Consider the following 22,942-nt stretch of genomic DNA (forward strand, 5'->3'; position numbering starts at 1 on the left):
GCTTTTATTTTTGCATTAACCGGAAACGTGCGTTTCCTTTTCTCTTCTAGGCCACCAAACATAACATCTTCTAGTGACCTAGGTGTCTTCTCCTCTTTAAGCCCTATTGCAGATCTAACTGCTTTAACCAATTTATCTACGTCCTCAGTTGGGAAACATGGACGACCTCCTGAATCACTGTCCGAGGAGGAATCTGAAGACTGGACAGAGGCCGAGGAGGTAGAGGGAGACCGGGATGTTTTATGACTCCCCTGTCTCTGAGTGGCATCTGACTCTGTGGACGCCTTACGGCTTCTCCTTCTTGGTTCGCTAAGGGCCAATTTCAAGGAGTCTTTTATTTCAGCCTGTATTATGGCTTTTAGGCTAGTGGCAAAATTAGGGGTCTCTTCTTGTATAGTTTTACTAATGCAGTCAGCACAGAGATCCTTCTGCCACTGAACTGCAAGCGGGTTTTTACAAAGGGCACACTCTCGGTTCTTTGTTTTAACACCAACTTTCCTGGACCCCTAGTGATCAAAACAGACAAAAATGGACCCTGTTACCATAAGGGTGACATTCACGTAGATCACTCACCACCACCGACAATCAAGGGTACCGATTTTGGAGGCTGGACAGATGCACGTGAAGCGTCCCTCCTGGACACCGACGAATCTTGCCGGACAGGACGACTGCTGTTCCTACCACTTGAGCGGCTGCTCCTGGTATGCTGGTGGCTCAGCAAGACATCTGGTGAGAGCTCCATTTGCTGCTGCTGCTGCTGTGAAGGCGGCTGCTGCTGCTGCTCCTGTTGTCCTACTTCCATGGTGAAGTTTTTGGACATGAGCGCGTCTTCTGTGGTCCAACCCCCTTTTATGGGGGGACCACTGCACTCCCCGCCTCCTTCGGTGCCCACTAATGACCCCTCCCACTCTCTGCCGTGCCGCCGGAGTTCCCTCTCACCGGCCGGCGTTTTCTTCATGGGCGCCACCATCTTGGATCCGGCGCCCGCCCCCGACGTCACGCGGGCACGCCCATTCCCAGCGTGCCTTGCGCGTGACGTCAGACGAGCGACCCGGAAGCTGCCACCGCACCTGGACGCCGGCAGAGATGGGAGGGTGGGGTGGCAGCCATGGAAGGGAACCCGGCCCTCTGACCATGCTGCCCAATGCCCGCTCGGACGCAGAGACCCGGGGGACCCGCGGACGGCGCATCCAGGACCCGAACTCCGACGCACAGGCGCTGCCTGTTCTTCCACGCCGGGGCGGGACCTGGGTAAGTGAAACCGCCGTGTTCAGCACAAGGGTCCCTGTCAGGACAGGAAACCTAACTGAAGCGACCGAGAGGTACCGTCCTTTTATTTTCAGTAGGGTTTCCTGTCCTGGCTTGGCGGATCCCCTCTCTCAGGTGTGCCGTCATGGGGGAAGGGAAAAAAATAATATCATGAAAGATAATTATGTGTCAATCATACAAGGAATTGTTCAGTTTTGCTAGAGTGATCTCACCTTCCCTTATGAAATATTTTCACACGGTCACTGCCATGGATCAGCTGTCCATTTCTATACCATCTTCCAGGCACATGCTCAGAGATTTCACACTTCAGATGGATCTCCTTGCCAAGATTGATAGTCATATCAGTCAGGGGCTGCAATATCTTGAGTGGTCGCACTTTAATAAGAAACAGATCCACATTATGAGGTATTAGTTTTCACTGCTGGTTTCTGCTTACAAATAGTGATAACAGAGTTCAGCTCTATCTCTTAATATTATTACCCGTGTATAATCGGTTATATCAATAATAAAGTAACATAAAGGCACTGAAAAAGACATCAGAGATACAAGAGGGCTACCGTTTTGTAAAGCAGAAGACAAATGAGACATCTAAGAAAACCCCTTACAGTCCACTTGAAGTTGTGCTGCTGATTGACCTCCGGTGGTCATCACGGAATAGGTGGCGGAATCTCCTCTGTCTGCCTCATCTATAATCAGTGTGTGCTTTTTACCATCCACCTTTAGCCTATATCTTGACCTGGGCTCATTTGTTATCTCCACACCATTTTTAAACCTAGAATAACAGAAATAATATTTTCATTTAAACATGTATATCACTGTTTTCATAACTAGTGGATTGAGTGCAATACTTAAGGATCCCATACACAGGACACAGGTTAAAGAAAATCTTGTCACCAGGATTTTGCTACCTCATCTAAGAGCAGCATGATGTGGGCAAAGAGACCCTGAATTCAATGATGTATCACTTTATTTACTGGGTGCAGCCATTCTGACAGAATCAGAGTTTTTAGACTTAGGCTACGTTCACATTAGCGTTGCGTCGGGGGCAGCCGCGGCGACGCATGCGTCATGCGCCCCTATATTTAACATAGGGGGCGCATGGACATGGGTTGCTCTTGCATTTTGTGACGCATGCATCACTGTGGCGCAACTGTCAGGGCGCAGAGGACGCTGCATGATGCAGTTTTTTCTTCGCCAAAAATCATGCAAAAGTGAATGCATGCGTCACAAAACGCTGCGTTGTGCATGCGTTTACATTTGCGTTGTGCGTTGTGTCTCCGACGCTGCACCGCACAACGCGAATGTGAACGTAGCCTTAGCAATGCAGCAGAGCTAAGAAAGCTAACCCCGCCCACACCAGGCTCTCTGGGTACATAGCAACAGACCATGAGGTGCTTATCATAGTAGGGGGCGGAGTCAGACTGCTCATGACTAGATAGTCTCAGCAATGTTAATCGCAATATGATTAAACCTTCAGTCTAAGTAAACACCACCACACAGCCAGAAATGTGACACATTGTTGAGTTCAGTATTTTAACCCCTACTTCATGCTGTCCTCAGGTTACATAGCAAAAACCTGCTGACAGAATCCCTTTAAGGTTGACCAAAGTTTTTTTTTATGACAGTGGGTCTGGCTGACGCACTAATTTATATGGAGTCCCCCATGTAGGGGGGGGGGGGCTGGGTAATTAAGACACAGTGGCAACAGAAGGGTTATTATGTTTGATTAATATTAATATTAATATTGAATGTTATGTGTTATGCCTATGGCTGGTGTTGTGTGTTCGGTTCACCTATAGGCTATGCCTAAGGTCCTCCCTGGGAATGCAGGAGGTCTGTCCACTAGGAAGACCACATTAAGTATAGGGATATAGTTTAGACTACACTAGGGATTAGATAGTTAAAGGGAACCTGTCACCCCCAAAATCGATGGTGAGGTAAGCTCACCGTCATCAGGGGCTTATCTACAGCATTCTGTAATGCTGTAGATAAGCCGCCGATGTTACCTGAAAGAGGAGAAAAAGAGGTTAGATTATACTCACCCAGGGGCGGTCCTATTCCGATGGGTGTCTCAGGTCCGGAACAGCGCCTCCCATCTTCATTCCATGACGTCCTCTTCTGGTCTTCACGCCGCGGCCCCGGTGCAGGCGTACTTTGTCTGCCCTGTTGAGGGCAGACCTGAGACACCCATTTGACCGGACTGGCAGCGGGACCGCCCCTGGGTGAGTATAATCTAACCTCTTTTTCTCCTCTTTCAGGTTACATCGGGGGCTTATCTACAGCATTACAGAATGCTGTAGATAAGCCCCTGATGACGGTGAGCTTACCTCACCATCGATTTTGGGGGTGACAGGTTCCCTTTACTAGAGTTAGGATTAGCCCACAGTTTGGGAGGGGTTAGACCAGGTTTTATATAAAAGCTTTTTGGGGAACAAGGAGTTCAGTTAGAGTCTAGAATTCAGTCAAGTACAAGCTTGGAGAGGAGTCTTGTCAGTGAACTGAGCGGAGAGTAAAGCTGGACAAGACAGTGTTAGTAGGAACAAGACGAGGCAGATGCAGCAGAGCTGATCGGGTGCAGTCAGTTTAGGTTTCCCCACAGCATGAGGATTCATTCTAAGGTTTGTCTGGGCACCAGTACAATCTTGGGCTTAAGGTCCAGAAGTATTAATAATAATCTCTTTATTTATATAGCGCTAACATATTCCGCAGCGCTTTGCAGTTTGCACATATTATCATCACTGTCCCTGATGGGGCTCAAAATCTAAATTCCAGTATGTCTTCGGAGTGTGGGAGGAAACCAGAGAACCCAGAGGAATCCCACGCAAACACGGGGAGAACATACAAACTCCTTGCAGATGTTGTCCTTGGTGGGATTGGAACCCAGGACCCCAGTGCTGCAGTGCTAACCACCGAGCCACCGTGCTGCCCAGTATTGAGAGCCATACTCCTGTCCCCTCTGTGAGGAAGATGTCAGCTGAGTTGCAGGAAAAGGAAAGGATTATGCCAGGAGAAAAGTTTCTAGGGCCAGCTAGGACAGTTGGGCTAGGGACAAGTCAGGCAGAAAGGAACCAAAGACTGACAGGCCAGGAAACTTTACTAAAATGGGACAATGTCTTATTCTGTATGCAGCAGCCATGTGTAACCGAATTGCACAGCAAAGCTGTAGCTGTTTACCCGACACCAAGGTCTCCTGTCTTGTCTAAAGCTACAGACGAACTCTATCTCATGGACAGGGAGGTAGAAGGTACTCCTGAAGGAACAGTGACTAAAGAACCAACTCCACCGCACCACACACTCATGACTGACTACTGTTTAGAAGAGGGGTTTCTGGGCAACCAGAACTCAGCTCTGGCCCACAGCAAACTGGCCCTGTGCCCCACTTCAAGTGGCGCTGTGAGCTGTGATCCCATGTTGTTATATCTGTGTACTCTCTCTTGCTTCCTCCCCTGCCCAGGAGAAATGGTATCTTCAGACCATATATCTGTATGGTAAGACGCACCCATTACACAGTACACAGCAGGGGCACATTTATAAGGTTATCTCAGCATAGGAAAAAGGAAAAATGCAGCAGCACAGCCTGAAGCGAGGTTCGGTACACACTCAGTCCTTAATAATGGAACACTGACAATCTCGGGAGGTGCTCGCGTAGAAAAACAGGAACATACCATTTAACAATAGTAGAAAGAACGCGGCAACACTCACCGGACCTGTGATCAAGTCTTGTCTTTATTAGAAAGCATGTAGAACCATCTGCACGGCACGGGGGAGTGGAGGAGCAAAGGAGGTGAGCGGGGAAAGGACGACGGCCGTTTCACGCCAAACCGGCGCTTCTACGGGTCCACTCCCCCATGCCGTGAAGATGGTTCTACATGCTTTCTAATAAATACCCACTTATAGTATTAAACTGCATGGTACATTGATACTAATAGATAATTAGTGCCAAGCAGTAGGACAATAGCATGACCTATCATCATATAGCATATATATATCTCCGAAAAAAGATGATGTTTAGTCAGATTGTAGAAACCATCAATAAACTTTATTATTAAAATAACAACAGGTGTAAAGCGATAAAATACAGATAAGGGTCTAAAAGTAGTGCTGCACAATCATGGCAGGAGACGTGTGACAGGAGGTCAGATAGTTAATATAAACTGGTGGGGTATACGGACGGTGTGACCTAAATATTAGCCGCACAGAGTAATCGGCTCACACACATCGTCTAATAGACTCCAGTATAAGTGCTGGGCGCTGCCGCCTGCGAGAGTCTAATGATCGGTAGCTACATGATAGAACACAGGCACAGCGCCACAGAGAACAGTGCAAGGAGAACAAAGCGCATAATAAATGATTACCCACCGCAATCCGACTGGACACTCCTGGCACGCGTCTCCGCCCCAACGCGCGTTTCGGTAGAAAACCTTCGTCAGGGGGCAAAGAATGTACGCCACAATGTGTCTGCTTTCTAATAAAGACAAGACTTGATCACAGGTCCGGTGAGTGTTGCCGCGTTCTTTCTACTATTGTTATATCAGCACAGGAAAAATTTTTACTTTGTTTGCGGGACAACCACTTTAAGTATTACATGCTGTCCCATAGGCTTTAATATTTCAAAAACCTATACCATATCACATATATTTTACATACTCTTTTAGAAACACAATGTTATTACTTTCCAATTCTCTTCTGAAAAAATTAGGAGGTTCTTCAATGGGTATTTGCAAGGCACTGCAGAAAGTACTACATTATGCAACACTGCTTACTGTCATTTCCCACATTTAGCACAAACTGTTTTTTTTTAACATAGAACCACTGATATGACTATAAATGTCCACAAACAATAACTTAACCCCTTCCCGACCTTTGACGCATACGCTGCGTCATGAAAGTCGGTGCCATTCCGACCCATGACGCAGCATATGCGTCATGGAAAGATCGCGTCCCTGCAGGCCGGGTGAAAGGGTTAACTCCCATTTCACCCGATCTGCAGGGACAGGGGGAGTGGTAGTTTAGCCCAGGGGGGGTGGCTTCACCCCCTCGTGGCTACGATCGCTCTGATTGGCTGTTGAAAGTGAAACTGCCAATCAGAGCGATTTGTAATATTTCACCTAAAAAACTGGTGAAATATTACAATCCAGCCATGGCCGATGCTGCAATATCATCGGCCATGGCTGGAAACACTTATGTGCACCCACCCCACCCCTCCGATCGCCCCCCCAGCCCCCCGATCTGTGGTCCGCTCCCCTCCGTCCTGTGCTCCGCTCCCCCGTCCTCCTGTCCGCTTCCCCCGTGCACCAATCACACCCCCCGCGCTCCAATCAAACCCCCCCGCACTCCGATCCCCCCCCGCACACAGCGACCCCCCCCGTGCTCCGATCCACCCCCCCGCACAGCGATCCCTCACCCCGTGCTCCAATCCTCCCCCGTGCTCCAATCCTCCCTCCCGTGTTCCGATCCACCCCCCCCCATGCTCCGATCCACACCCCCGTGCTCCGACGCCCCCCCCGTGCCCTGATCTCCCCCCCTTATACTTACCTGGCCGCCCGAGGTCCGTCCGTCTTCTTTCCTGGGCGCCGCCATCTTCCAAAATGGCGGGCGCATGTGCAGTGCGCCCGCCGAATCTGCCGGCCGGCAGATTCGTTCCAGAGTGAATTTTGATCACTGAGATATAACCTATCTCAGTGATCAAAATTAAAAAAATAGTAAATGACCCCCCCCTTTGTCACCCCCATAGATAGGGACAATAAAAAAAATAAAGAATTTTTTTTTTTTCACGAAGGTTGGGGTAAGAACTAGGGTTAGGGTTAGGGGTAGGGTTAGGGGTAGGGTTAGGGGTAGGGGTAGGGTTAGGGCTAGGGTTAGGGTTAGGGTTAGGGGTAGGGTTAGGGCTAGGGTTAGGGCTAGGGTTAGGATTTCGGTATGTGCACACGTATTCTGGTCCTATGCGGATTTTTCCGCAGCGGATTTGAAAAATCCACAGTGCTAAACCGCTGCCGATTTATCGTAGATTTACCACGTTTTTTCTGCGCATTTCACTGCGGTTTTACAACTGCGATTTTCTATTGGAGCAGTTGTAAAACCGCTGCGGAATCCGCAGAAAGAAGTGACATGCTGCGGAATGTAAACCGCTGCGTTTCCGTGCAGTTTTTCCGCAGCATGTGTACAGCGATTTTTGGTTCCCATAGGTTCACATTGAACTGTAAACTCATGGGAAACTGCTGCGGATCCGCAGCGTTTTCCGCAGCGTGTGCACATACCTTTAGAATTAGGCTATGTGCACACGGTGCGGATTTGGCTGCGGATCCGCAGCAGTGTTCCATCAGGTTTACAGTACCATGTAAGCATATGGAAAACCAAATCCGCTGTGCCCATGGTGCAGAAAATACCGCGCGGGAACGCTGCGTTGTATTTTCCGCAGCATGCCAATTCTTTGTGCGGATTCCGCAGCGTTTTACACCTGTTCCTCAATAGGAATCCACAGGTGAAATCCGCACAAAAAACACTGGAAATCCGCGGTAAATCCACAGGTAAAACGCAGTGCCTTTTACCCGCGGATTTTTCAAAAATGATGCTGAAAAATCTCATACGAATCCGCAACGTTGGCACATAGCCTTAGGGTTCGGTTGGAATTAGGGTTGTGGTTAGGGTTAGGGGTGTGTTGGGGTTAGGGTTGTGGTTAGGGGTGTGTTGGGGTTAGGATTGTGATTAGGGTTACGGCTACAGTTGGGATTAGGGTTAGGGGTGTGGGGGGGTTAGTGTTGGAGGTAGAATTGAGGGGTTTCCACTATTTAGGCACTTCAGGGGGTCTCCAAACGCAACATGGCGCCACCATTGATTCCAGCCAATCTTGTATTCAAAAATTCAAATGGTGCTCCCTCACTTCCGAACCCCGACGTGTGCCCAAACAGTGGTTTACCCCCACATATGGGGTACCAGCATACTCAGGACAAACTGCGCAACAATTACTGGGGTCCAATTTCTCCTGTTACCCTTGAGAAAATAAAAAATTGCTTGCTAAAACATCATTTTTGAGGAAAGAAAAATGATTTTTTATTTTCACGGCTGTGCGTTGTAAACGTCTGTGAAGCACTTGGGGGTTCAAAGTGCTCACCACATATCTAGATAAGTTCCTTGGGGGGTCTAGTTTCCAAAATGGGGTCACTTGTGGGGGGTTTCTACTGTTTAGGCACACCAGGGGCTCTGCAAACGCAACGTGACGCCCGCAGACCATTCCATCAAAGTCTGCATTTCAAAAGTCACTACTTCCCTTCTGAGCCCCCACGTGTGCCCAAACAGTGGTTTACCCCCACACATGGGGCATCAGCGTACTCAGGAGAAACTGGACAACAACTTTTGTGGTCCAATTTCTCCTGTAACCCTTGGGAAAATAAAAAATTCTGGGCTAAAAAATTATTTTTGAGGAAAGAAAACGTATTTATTATTTTCACTGCTCTGTGTTATGAACTTCTGTGAAGCACTTGGGGGTTCAAAGTGCTCACCTCACATCTAGATAAGTTCCTTTCGGGGTCTAGTTTCCAAAATGGGGTCACTTGTGGGGGGTTTCTACTGTTTAGCCACATCAGGGGCTCTGCAAACGCAACGTGACGCCCACAGAGCATTCCATCAAAGTCTGCATTTCAAAACGTCACTACTTTACTTCCGAGCCCCAGCATGTGCCTAAACAGTGGTTTACCCCCACATATGGGGTATCAGCGTACTCAGGAGAAACTGGACAACAACTTTTGGGGTCAAATTTCTCCTGTTACCCTTGGGAAAATAAAAAATTGCGGGATAAAATTCATTTTTGAGAAAATAATTTTTATTTTTTATTTTCATGGCTCTGCGTTATAAACTTCTGTGAAGCACTTGAGGGTTCAAAGTGCTCACTACACATCTAGATTAGTTCCTTTGGGGGTCTAGTTTCCAAAATGGGGTAATTTGTGGGGGATCTCCAATGTTTAGGCACACAGGGGCTCTCCAAACGCGACATGGTGTCCGCTAATGATTGGAGATAATTTTCCATTTAAAAAGCCAAATGGCGTGCCTTCCCTTCTGAGCCCTGCCGTGCGCCCAAACAGTGGTTTACCCCCACATATGGGGTATCTGCATACTCAGGACAAACTGGACAACAACATTTGTGGTCCAATTTCTCCTATTACCATTGGCAAAATAGGAAATTCCAGGCTAAAAAATCATTTTTGAGAAAAGAAAAATTATTTTTAATTTTCATGGCTCTGCATTATAAACTTCTGTGAAGCACCTGGGGGTTTAAAGTGCTCAGTATGCATCTAGATAAGTTCCTTGGGGGTCTAGTTTCCAAAATGGGGTCACTTGTGGGGGAGCTCCATTGCATAGGCACACAGGGGCTCTCCAAATGCGACATGGTGTCCGCTAACAATTGGAGCTAATTTTCCATTCAAAAAGTTAAAAGGCGCGCCTTCCCTTCCGAGCCCTGCCGTGTGCCCAAACAGTGGTTTACCCCCACATATGAGGTATCGGCTTACTCGGGAGAAATTGCTCAACAAATTTTAGGATCCATTTTATCCTATTGCCCATGTGAAAATGAAAAAATTGAGGCGAAAATAAATTTTTTGTGAAAAAAAAGTACTTTTTCATTTTTACGGATCAATTTGTGAAGCACCTGAGGGTTTAAAGTGCTCACTAGGCATCTAGATAAGTTCCTTGGGGGGTCCAGTTTCCAAAATGGGGTCACTTGTGGGGGAGCTCCAATGTTTAAGCACACAGGGTCTCTCCAAACGCGACATGGTGTCCGCTAACGATGGAGATAATTTTTCATTCAAAAAGTCAAATGGCGCTCCTTCCCTTCCGAGCCTTACCATGTGCCCAAACAGTGGTTTACCCCCACATGTGAAGTATCGGTGTACTCAGGAGAAATTGCCAAACAAATTTTAGGATCCATTTTATCCTGTTGTCCATGTGAAAATGAAAAAATTGAGGCTAAAAGAATTTTTTTGTGAAAAAAAAGTACTTTTTCATTTTTACGGATCAATTTGTGAAGCACCTGGGGGTTTAAAGGGCTCACTATGCATCTAGATAAGTTCCTTGGGGCGTCTAGTTTCCAAAATGGGGTCACTTGTGGGGGAGCTCCAATTGTTAGGCACACGGGGGCTCTCCAAATGTGACATGGTGTCCGCTAAAGAGTGCAGCCAATTTTTCATTCAAAAAGTCAAATGGCGCTCCTTCCCTTCCAAGCCCTGCCGTGCGCCCAAACAGTGGTTTACCCCCACATATGAGGTATCAGCATACTCAGGACAAATTGGACAACAACTTACGTGGTTCAGTTTCTCCTTTTACCATTGGGAAAATAAAAAAATTGTTGCTGAAAAATCATTTTTGTGACTAAAAAGTTAAATGTTCATTTTTTCCTTCCATGTTGCTTCTGCTGCTGTGAAGCACCTGAAGGGTTAATAAACTTCTTGAATGTGGTTTTGTGCACCTTGAGGGGTGCAGTTTTTAGAATGTTGTCACTTTTGGGTATTTTCAGCCATATAGACCCCTCAAACTGACTTCAAATGTGAGGTGGTCCCTAAAAAAAATGGTTTTGTAAATTTCGTTGTAAAAATGAGAAATCGCTGGTCAAATTTTAACCCTTATAACTTCCTAGCAAAAAAAAATTTTGTTTCCAAAATTGTGCTGATGTAAAGTAGACGTGTGGGAAATGTTATTTATTAACTATTTTGTGTCACATAACTCTCTGGTTTAACAGAATAAAAATTCAAAATGTGAAAATTGCGAAATTTTCAAAATTTTCGCCAAATTTCCGTTTTTATCACAAATAAACACAGAATTTATTGACCTAAATTTACCACTATCATGAAGCCCAATATGTCACGAAAAAACAATCTCAGAACCGCTAGGATCCATTGAAGCGTTCCTGAGTTATTACCTCATGAAGGGACACTGGTCAGAATTGCAAAAAACGGCAAGGTCTTTAAGGTCAAAATAGGCTGGGTCATGAAGGGGTTAAAAACAATTCTAAGTGCCATTGTACATGTTTAATGTGGTTGACATAAACATTACCATTTTACATTTGCATCTTCGTCAGATACTTCACACTCCATTTCCACTCTCTCTCCACAGTATGTGCTAATATTTTCCAGTTCTTTTGTAACCAGCACTGGCGGCTCTGCCAAAGAAACAAGATTTTACTTTAAAACCAGACAATACTTGTCAATCTTTAACAGCTTGAAACATATCTTAAGGCCATGTTCACACTAGCAGTATTTGGTCAGTATTTTACCTCAGTATGTGTAAGCCAAAATCAGGAATGGAACAGTCAAAGCAACAGTATAATCGAAACACTTCACCACTTCTGTATTTATCACCCACTCCTGGTTTTGGCTTACACATCCTGAGGTAAAATACTGACCAAATACTGCTAGTGGGAACGTGGCTTTACAAGCACGAGTGCCTCTGCTATGAGATTTATCTAACAGCTAGGTGAATAGACAGTACTGAAAGTGGAAGTCTTTACATAACATTAGGACATACACAGAGAATTGTAAAAGAAAAGTTGATGTGATTAGATTTATGTAAATGTTTATTTAGTGTCGTTGCCTTGCAGTTATTTCCTTCAGGGTACAACCTTTTCTTCTAGTCAGCACCGATATATTCGGACTGCAGTGGTCTGTTCTACAGTTACATGAGATAATGCTTTCCTGACGCTGCACATAAAAGTGCTCACTCTGGAGGTGGTCCGTTGCAAGCCCTCTCCAAAAGGCGGACAAGATGTACCCCAATTCTTCAAGTCAGAAGACCCTGTGAGGGCTGAGGATCAGTGATCTACTTTTACTGGAGCTTAGGCCCTACAGTTTAGCCAGAATACAAGGCAGAAATATAGATAAATGAGCCTAATTGAGTGAAAGTGCAACATAGTTATTAAAGAAGCACTCCTTCTCCTCCCATCACAGTTTTTATCATCTTAATATACAGTACTACAATCATATTATCTGGCACTTTGTACGTTTACAATTGCTCATTTTGGCCTAAAAACTTTGCGTTCTGTTACATAGGAGTTCAATATATATTTATAAGTGTGGTCCAGGTCTTTTTTCTACAGTTTTGGTCTAGCTATAAGACTACTTTCACACTTCTGTTTTCTGGTTTCCGTCGTTGTGCAGTGAAATGACGTATCGACGGACGCCATGAAAATAGTAAAAACGTGTGTGACGAATCCTGTGAAATGACGGATGCGTCGTTTGTATTTGTCAATGGAAAAATTTCCAGAATTGAAGTATCTGGGGACGAGAGAGAGAGAGAGAAAGAGAGAGAGAAAGAGAGACTTTTTCCAGATCTGAAAATCCTTCCGGGCATGCTCAGAGGGGAAAAATGGTATCCGTCGCTGGATTCCAGTGTGCGACGGATCCTGCGTCCATAGACTTCCATTCTATTCAATGACATATGCCGCAGGATCCGTTGCTACACGTTTTCCCGACGCAGACAAAAAACGTTACATTGAAAGTTTTTTCCAGACGACGGTCTGCGAAAACACGATGGATCCATCGCACGACGGATGTGACGTGTGGCCATACAAGTCTATGGGGAAAAAAACGGATCCTGCGGGCACATTTGCAGGATCCATTTTTTTCCAAAACGAGGCATTGCGACGGATCTGAAAAGACGGAAGTGTGAAAGAGGTCTTAAGGCCAAGAACAGTATCTGCTTGGCCCATTTAAAAAACTATTAAGAATAGATACTACACTTGATTTTAGCCAAAAGGCCAAAAACAATAACAATCAGTTAGTGAAGTCAGTTATCTCTGGATTCTTCCATGGAGAGCAAAGCAAGGCAGCAATACATTATGGACCTTTCATACAAATTATTTTACACTTCTGTACCTAATATGTAACTAATATTTTGTAAAACATGAACACCTAACAGGGAATCTTATACTATATCTGCTTATTTCCCATCTGTCTTATCTAATTGTTTGATTTAATTAATGCTAAGTATTATTCATTGCTACCATGGACCCAGATGAGCTACGAAAAAATGCAAGACCGTAAAAGGATCTTGTCTAATGTAAATAATTGGTAGAGAAGAATTAGAACTGCTCACCTAATACGGTTGTGTGAGACACAACACCAATAAAGCTTGGAATCCAGATGCTGCAGTTTCCTGGAGATTTGTCAGAAATAGATGCCGGGAGAGTTGTTCTGTTCTCTCTGGAGCCACAACAAACCGGAAGTAAGGATAAAATGTACCGGTAGGTTTATTTGTCTGCGTGTTTCAGAGTCCAGCGACTCCTTCCTCAGGACAACCATACATAACCTGTCCACGCGTTTCACAGTCCACAGACTGCATGGTGGTCCTGAGGAAGGAGTCGGTGGACTCTGCAACCTCGCAGACAAATAAACCTACATTTTATCCTTGCTTCCGTTTTGTTGTGACTCTGGAGAAAGCCGAACAACTTCCTTTCCCGGCATCTATTTCAGATGGATCCCATTTGGAAGTTTGCATTATTTCAGCTACAAGAGTATTATTTTATTGTATTATTATCATTACAAGTGACAAAAATAGATTCTCATTGTATTATTATCATTACAAGTGACAAAAATAGATTCTAATTTCATTTTTTAAATTACAGTGATTGAATATAAAAACCTAGCCACTGACTTTTTATGACTTTTGATGAGAACCGGCCTTAAGATATTAGATCAGAACGTACCTCTGACAAACAGCTCAGTAGAGCACTTCTCATCTCCGGCACACACTTGGTAAGCCGCATCATCAGCTAATGTGCAGTTGTTGATAAATAATATCCTTTGATTTCCCTTATGCTCAAATATGTATCTGAAAGAAACATTTTGTGATAATTTATATGAAATTAAATATGAATGCAATTATAAAAGATATCAGAGTTTATATGGCAACTTGGAATTAAAAGCGCATTTGTTTGTTTTGTAGCAGGGTCCTAAACAATAAATGCCACAATCATAATCATGAATTCATCCATTTTATCTGCCATTATGTGCAATGGATAAATTACGGTAAATGTTTATTCTATTGCTTGAAGCTTCTCTTGTTCTATCAGAATCATTGTGTACATCCAACATCACCATAAAATATAATGAGTTTCTTTCTTTATGAAATTAAAATCTCTACTTACTTGGCACTTGGACGGATTTCCTGACCATTTTTATACCACTTGAGTTCAACTGTTGGATCAGCGAGTTCAACAACAAACCTCACTCGTCCTCCTTTGTCAATCTGATAAGCAGGGTCTAATATCTTGGAAAATGCTTAAGGCACAGAATAAATCAATAGAAAACAAAATAAAATATTTTGTCAGTACACATATACTCTATTATATACTGAAATAAGACAGAAAACATGGATTTTGTGAAATAAAATTAATGGACTTGAAATTGATGTATCAAGAGTCTAGCACATTTAAAGAATTTAAAACAGATAAATGTGAGACAGATAGACAGAAGACAGCGTGAACGATAGATAAATAGATAGATAGTTAGATAGAAAGATATGGGATAGATAGATAGATAGATAGATAGATATGGGATAGATAGATAGATATGGGATAGATAAATAGAGATAGATATGGGATAGATAGATATGGGATAGATAGATAGATATGGGATAGATAGATAGATAGATAGATAGATAGATAGATAGATAGATAGATAGATAGATAGATATGGGGTAGATAGATTGATAGATAGATAGATAGATAGATAGATAGATAGATAGATATGGGGTAGATAGATAGATAGATAGATAGATAGATAGATAGATAGATAGATAGATAGATAGATAGATAGATATGGGATAGATAAATAGAGATAGATATGGGATAGATAGATATGGGATAGATAGATAGATAGATATGGGGTAGATAGATAGATAGATAGATAGATAGATAGATAGATAGATAGATAGATATGGGATAGATGAACTGAAAGGTTCATATAGAACTCCAAGCCCTTTGACTCTTTACTACACAACCACTGAAGAATACATACAGTTGTTATTGACCGCTCCTGCCAGAGATTGAGCTACTCCCTGTCAACAGATCAGCAGTTTCTCTTCTTGTAGACAGGGCAGGACTACTGATGTCATGCTGATTGACAGCCGGTTTCCACTGCCTAATTTGGGCAAGTTGACTGTCAATCAGCATGACACAAGCAGTACAACAGGTAGGTAGTTTCCTCTGTTAGCAACTACATGTCTTTTTTTTAAAGTCCCGGATATCCCATTTAAGTGAGGTCCTGTCCCAAATAACTCCAGATATACAATATGCATAAAATTATAAGCAAGCATAGAATTGTTGTGAACTAAAAACTAAAAATGCCAAATTAATGTATAAAGTTTGTTTGTCAGTAAGGCTTCGTGTGAGTATGAGAGCCCTTCTGTGGTGCTTGCTTCTCTTTCGTTACACAGGTAAATAAATGTGACTTTGCAAATAAAATGTAACCTCTCAGCAGGTTTTTGCTATGTAATGTGGGATCACTATGATGTAGGGGCAGAAAGCCTGTTTCCAGCGATGTCACTTACTGGACTGCTTGGTGCAGTTTTGATAAAATCCCTATTTTCTCTCTTGTAGATGTATCATTGGTAAGAATGTTGAGCCCTGTGTAACCCGTCCCACACCACTGATTGGCAGCTTCCTATGTACACTGTGCATGGTCAGTAAACTGCCAATCAGTGGTTGGGGTGTTGTTACACAGATTAGCTGGACTGGCCTGCACAGGACACCTAGTCCTGCAGTGATAATCTCCAGCTGATAAAACACTGATTGTATTGAAACTACAGAGAGCTGCTGAGGAAGTGGAAAAAAAGAGAAAAAGGAGCCACTATATATATATGCACACCACGGACATATGAAACAACAATAACTCATATAAAGTAACAAGAATTTTATTGGCAAACCACACAAAGAAAATTTAAAACATAATTAAAAACAATGCATATAAACAACTTGGTCCCTCCGTTATTATAAACATATAGTGTTATAGTACACAATCATATGCCTGCAAAACAATGTAAAGGGAAAACCTATCCCCTGGCTCATGAGGTCAAAATGGGGACATACCCAAAACCTGGACACAAATACTGACTGCCCTGAGCCACCAAACTGATGGAAAAGTGCATGCAAAAGAGCGGAAAACAGTAGCTAACTGCACAATAACATAGTGACCTACAAGCGATCACTCATAACGGACGCATGGGGGAAAAACCCCAAACAAGATATAGGCAGTAAGACAGTGCCCAGTACGATTAGCGGGTTAAATAACTCATAATAGAGCCAAGAGGTGCAGTATTATCCAGAGGAGTAACAGAGGACAAAATCCCCATGTGCAGGCACACCGGAACCAAGGCAACGCGACCCCACGCGTATCGCCCTCTGAATAGGGCTTCGTCAGGGGAAGATGTGGTGTGGATACCAAGTCCTGTTAATATAGCAACTAATGATACAGACCTGATGAAGATCAGGTGAGCAGGAGCATGGAGTGGACGGCAATAAGCTGTGTTCACCATTGCACATGCGGCATATAGAACAGACGTACCTCCCTGCAGAGCAGAGAGAGAGCCTGGCAATAACAGTGCGCAGGCGCAGTGTGGCAAGAGGCGCCAATGAGCATGGAGCGGGCAATAGTAAAATGCAGTACTAGTTGTGCGCTTGGTGTTTTTTGGTTTCTCAAGCTGCTGAGGAAGTGACACATCCCTGAAATCAGGCCCTACATGACCTTGTTTTCAGATTATTAGCAAAAACCTGCTGACAGATTCCCTTTAAGCCAAGTGTAGCTTAGCAAGTGGTGATAAAAAAAACCCAGGTGCAATCATAGTTAATTATTGTATGCTACTTTGTTTATCAGGCTCCTAAACATTTTACACAATCCTTATCACATTATTAGTAATTCCTGTAGAAACTATTCAGGTTACCTGCACTCTTCTTCTCTTCCCGTCGCATGCGTTTCAGTCTCTTCAGCATGCCCCTTAGATCAGTGATTCCATACTGAAAAGCAATCTTCTCATACTCATTGGGACTTGCGTTTTTCAGGATCTCCCACACATCTATCTCTGGACCTTCTTCAGGTTTAACTTCTCTAACATCACGAATAAAAAGTGCATGCAACATGTTGAGAGATATGTCAAAATTGGGGGAAAAAGATGTTTATTGTCAATTAACAGTATAAAAAATGCAGCAGCTGGCATTTGGAGGCATCACAGATGTGTCCTGTCCTGTTCATTAAAATTGCATTTACACAGAAAAATAATCGTGAATGAGCACTCTTAAAGGTTTACCGTTCAGCCGTTGCATTGGTTGGTCTGTTTAAATGGACCCTTAGTAACCAATATATTTTTACATCATGTTAATAAAAAAACTCTTTAACGAAAAAATATCCACATTTTTTGTTTCTTAATTTTGGTATATTAAGTAAAATAGTATAGAAAATAAATAAGTTTAAAATAAATTGTTACCCAATATGAACAAAAACAACAATCATTTAATGTACGGTATGTGGAAAAAATTCATAAACTAAAACTCCATCTATAATTTATTGTCTGCTTGGTGTCATTTTAATTGCAGATCTAAAGAAATAACATACATTTAAAAGAGTAGTATGTAACTAGATAGACATATCACATATACTGAATTCATTTGTTAATATGATAAAGTTTTCGTACAGTGCAACATATTAGAGAGCCTCTGATTATCAATCGTAAGTTAAAGTCTAGGTTTACAATAATCACATTGCTCCCAATTCATCATTTGAGGATTTTTTTTTAAAGTCACTTTCCTTTTTTTGTGTTGCGGTATTAGTTGTTCTTTTTGGAGCTAAATTCATCAAAATTATGCACGCCATTCACGAAGCTGGCACATAATAATAAAAAAAAAAGTGCTTTCTTCCCGTCTTGAGATGTTTTTGTGACTTTTTCACATTGGCGCTAAAAGTCAGAAAAAAGTTTGCAAAAAATGTGACACTCAAAAATACACAAAAGTTGCAAAAAATTGTGCAATTTTTTTTAAAAAAAAAAGTCACAATTGAGGAATCAAGCTAAACGATCGGTAGACTCCATCCACAAAGCAGAAAACAAAAAAAACACAAGCAAGCACATATAAAATGGGCTTAAAAAAGACACAAATACAGTAATGAATTGGGTGCAAGTAAAAAAAGGCACAAAACACAGAAACCTAGACAAAAACAGGCCCAGAGGCAATGATGAATCAGGGCCATTGTATTTCAATGTCAGTATCACATGGCTCTTATAGTATTGAATGGTACTGTACTATAGAGGTATGTTCCGCTAGTGGTTATGCCTCAGAGCAATAGTGTAACTTGAACCTCATGGGCCCCAATGAAAAAGCTCCCACAGGGCCCCCAATTCTTGCAAATCTTTATTAGCATTGGTCTTTTTTGTAGGCCAATGGGAGGTTTTGGGCCCCCTAGGCTTCAATGCCAGGGTGCGATTGCAACCCCAACATCTATTGTAATTACGCCCCTTGGCTCAAAGGTAGAATAGCTCCATCACACAGTAACTAATGGAATATGGATCTCTATATGCTGCCATGTGTTACTTTCATGAACCATGAGATTATAGAGATTTTGTAAATGTGATCCATACAGAGGAACAGTGGAGTCTCATAGACTTTGACTGTTGCTTTACAGTTCTGTACAATTTGAAGGTTGCATGGAGGCGCGATACAACAGTGCTTGACCCTTTACCTTTACTACATCAGTTAAGGTAAGTTTCTGTACAGTATTACTGCTGCTGTCCATAGCTTAAATTGAATGTAGAATTTACAGTGGGGCAAAAAAGTATTTAGTCAGTCAGCAATAGTGCAAGTTTCACCACTTAAAAAGATGAGAGGCGTCTGTAATTTACATCATAGGTGAACCTCAACTATGGGAGACAAACTGAGAAAAAAAAATCCAGAAAATCACATTGTCTGATTTTTTAACATTTTATTTGCATATTATGGTGGAAAATAAGTATTTGGTCAGAAACAAAATTTCATCTCAATACTTTGTAATATATCCTTTGTTGGCAATGACAGAGGTCAAACGTTTTCTGTAAGTCTTCACAAGGTTGCCACACACTGTTGTTGGTATGTTGGCCCATTCCTCCATGCAGATCTCCTCTAGAGCAGTGATGTTTTTGGCTTTTTGCTTGGCAACACGGACTTTCAACTCCCTCCAAAGGTTTTCTATAGGGTTGAGATCTGGAGACTGGCTAGGCCACTCCAGGACCTTGAAATGCTTCTTACGAAGCCACTCCTTCATTGCCCTGGCGGTGTGCTTTGGATCATTGTCATGTTGAAAGACCCAGCCACGTTTCATCTTCAATGCCCTTGCTGATGGAAGGAGGTTTGCACTCAAAATCTCACGATACATGGCCCCATTCATTCTTTCATGTACCCGGATCAGTCGTCCTGGCCCCTTTGCAGAGAATCAGCCCCAAAGCATGATGTTTCCACCACCATGCTTTACAGTGGGTATGGTGTTTGATGGATGCAACTCAGTATTCTTTTTCCTCCAAACACGACAAGTTGTGTTTCTACCAAACAGTTCCAGTTTGGTTTCATCAGACCATAGGACATTCTCCCAAAACTCCTCTGGATCATCCAAATGCTCTCTAGCAAACTTCAGACGGGCCCGGACATGTACTGGCTTAAGCAGTGGGACACGTCTGGCACTGCAGGATCTGAGTCCATGGTGGCGTAGTGTGTTACTTATGGTAGGCCTTGTTACATTGGTCCCAGCTCTCTGCAGTTCATTCACTAGGTCCCCCCGCGTGGTTCTGGGATTTTTGCTCACCGTTCTTGTGATCATTCTGACCCCACGGGGTGGGATTTTGCTTGGAGCTCCAGATCGAGGGAGATTATCAGTGGTCTTGTATGTCTTCCATTTTCTAATTATTGCTCCCACTGTTGATTTCTTCACTCCAAGCTGGTTGGCTATTGCAGATTCAGTCTTCCCAGCCTGGTGCAGGGCTACAATTTTGTTTCTGGTGTCCTTTGAAAGCTCTTTGGTCTTCACCATAGTGGAGTTTGGAGTCAGACTGTTTGAGGGTGTGCACAGGTGTCTTTTTATACTGATAACAAGTTTAAACAGGTGTCATTACTACAGGTAATGAGTGGAGGAAAGAGGAGACTCTTAAAGAAGAAGTTACAGGTCTGTGAGAGCCAGAAATCTTGATTGTTTGTTTCTGACCAAATACTTATTTTCCACCATAATATGCAAAAAATTTTATAAAAAAACAGACAATGTGATTTTCTGGATTTTTTTTTCTCAGTTTGTCTCCCATAGTTGAGGTCTACCTACGATGTAAATTACAGACGCCTCTCATCTTTTTAAGTGGTGGAACTTGCACTATTGCTGACTGGCTAAATACTTTTTTGCCCCACTGTATATGCACATGTGTATTTATAGGCACACTCATTTATAGGCACACACATTTATAGGCACACACGTGTGTATTAATACGCAGAAATGATTAACGAGAGTTCATTAAGTTTCACATGCAATTTCATGCATTTTAGATGCATCTCGGGAACCTTATAGTGTCACCTTATTAACTTTAGTTACATTCTAGAAAGGGAATTAGGAAAGGATTGTAATGGGTGGTAGGTAAGAGCTGCCGCTGGGAACTGCATGACTTGGTTCCTCACCTACGTTTCAGGAGACCACTAAAGTCAAGTTCTCCTGCATCTTCTTGTCCTTCACCACTGTTATTAATATAAAGATATCAATATTGGAACAATCACAACACCCAACAATAACATATGACCACACAGAGATGTCAGCATAAAAGTTGTGCCCCATCTCTGTTGCTTGTGAAAGGCAAGCACAATATGGCTTATTCATCGAAATAGTGCAAGCAGAAGACATGTTTTAATCCATAGCAAACAGACAGATATTAGCTTTCTAGATAAGATATCGATAAACCTAATATCCTAACTCTGTTGCAAAACATGTTTTCTCTTTGCTCTACATAAATAAGCTCTTCTATATTGTGGCTATTCCAGATACTATCACAAGACAATATTTACATAGATTTTGCATGTAGAAATATTTCTTCCCCATTTGTGGTGCAAATATTGGGGGGAAGTCACCTAAAACAATGAAAAAAACAGCAACAGTTTGAGCTGAACCTGAGTTTTTCATTGTCAGTGCAACATGCTATTAAAAAAGACTGGAAAGAACATACTGTAAAGTTTTCATTTGACACCAGATAGGAACATATGGAGAAAAGCAGGCAAAGTACGAAAATACATTTTTATTGCATTTGTACTCCATCTTTACTTGTGTTTAAAGCAACTCTAAGTTTTGTTGAGTTTATTCACAACAGGGTAGAGGCCATTAAAATTGTGTCTGCAGTGTTGGCTCCATAGTATAGAAAGCTCATAGGTGGGTGAAATGTTTTTTTTTCTGGTGGTTTGTTTCTGATGACTTTCACGATTTATTCTTAGAATTATTTTTATATTCCAATAACTATTTTCTAGGCTTTTTAGGCATTATTTGATAAGGATTGGATTTTTCTTTCATGCAAATAAGATCTATTTATATTTCTTGTGTCCAGAAACTGAATGCATTTGGGAAACTAGAGTTTACTTTTCCCAATCTACTCAACCCCTTATTTTCGGATATAGCATTTTAAATTTTAAGGACGTAACTGACCAGTACAATAATTTACCTTCTTTTGAAAGCAGACCGGATGTCCAAAGCTTGAGATGAATCAGAGGAAGCTAAGTGGAAAAAAAAATAGCTTATGTATCTCTGAAATGCTAAATATCATATAATCATTAGTGAGCATGGCTGTTGAGTGGAGCCGATCAATTCTTACGAAACCCAAAAACTCATGCTGACTTTTAGATTGTTACTACATACCCAAAATTATTTCCTAGACTGATTATTCCTCTTTCTATTCGTAGGACTTAGCAGAGGATTTTGAGCTATTATGTCTAGTGATGAGCGAACATGCTCGAATAAGGTGTTATCCGAGCTTGCTCGTGTGCTAATAGAGTATCTTCAGCGTACTCGAATACTATGCTCGTGTTATGATCTGGTGGCCTAGGAGCAGCATGAGACTGACTCTGGAGAAGGTGGTCCCTGTACTGACCGCAAACCCTGAACCTAGCAGCGCAACTAGAAGTAGCCGTGGGGGGTACCTAACACTCCCTAGACCCCTCGGCACAGCCTAAGATCTAACTACCCCTAAAGACAGAAACAGGAAACCTATCTTGCCTCAGATAAAATCCCCAAAGGATAGATAGCCCCCCACAAATATTGACTGTGAGAGGAGAGGGAAATAACATACGCAGATATGAAATCAGATTTTAGCATAGGAGGCCATACTAGCTAAAAAGAAAGGATAGAACAGAGTACTATGCGGTCAGTATAAAAACACTAGAAAATATCCACCACAGAAAATACGAATCACCACATCTGACTAATGACATGGGAGGTATATCTGCATCTCCAGAGAAATAGCTAGGCTGCAAAAAAAATCCCTCACAGACTAAGCTGGACAAGACAAAACAAGAAATTGCACAGACTATAAAGGTCCACAGCAGGTGGACAGCAAAAACAAAGCCAGGACTTATCTTTGTAGAAAAGCACAGCAAACTGGAGAGACCACCAGGGAAGTGAATCCTTCAAAAACAATGGACAACTGGCACTGACTAAAG

At 42.7% G+C, this 22,942-nt stretch overlaps 1 protein-coding gene and 1 non-coding gene across 12 annotated transcripts in view; both read right to left on the bottom strand.

Annotated features, from left to right (window-relative positions):
* Positions 1-22,942, bottom strand: part of MYBPC1 (myosin binding protein C1) — a 194,854-nt gene that overhangs the window by 92,284 nt on the left and 79,628 nt on the right. For 9 of the 11 annotated variants that reach the window (XM_069764291.1, XM_069764289.1, XM_069764287.1 and 6 more), the window contains 8 exons: positions 21,949-22,000; positions 20,924-20,980; positions 17,191-17,354; positions 14,399-14,531; positions 13,958-14,082; positions 11,311-11,416; positions 1,875-2,041; positions 1,482-1,644 (listed from right to left, as the gene is read on the bottom strand). In XM_069764291.1, the coding sequence (XP_069620392.1) occupies positions 1,482-1,644; positions 1,875-2,041; positions 11,311-11,416; positions 13,958-14,082; positions 14,399-14,531; positions 17,191-17,354; positions 20,924-20,980; positions 21,949-22,000 (967 nt within the window). The remainder of the gene's footprint in view (positions 1-1,481; positions 1,645-1,874; positions 2,042-11,310; positions 11,417-13,957; positions 14,083-14,398; positions 14,532-17,190; positions 17,355-20,923; positions 20,981-21,948; positions 22,001-22,942) is intronic. The other 2 variants (XM_069764290.1, XM_069764282.1) reach the window with 1 other exon arrangement.
* On the bottom strand, positions 12,831-13,020 carry LOC138678070 (U2 spliceosomal RNA). Its single transcript, XR_011321450.1, has one exon. It is a non-coding gene; the product is annotated as a U2 spliceosomal RNA (small nuclear RNA).

This window comes from Ranitomeya imitator, chromosome 4 (assembly GCF_032444005.1).
Source record: "Ranitomeya imitator isolate aRanImi1 chromosome 4, aRanImi1.pri, whole genome shotgun sequence".
NCBI classification, from domain to species: Eukaryota; Metazoa; Chordata; class Amphibia; order Anura; family Dendrobatidae; genus Ranitomeya; species Ranitomeya imitator.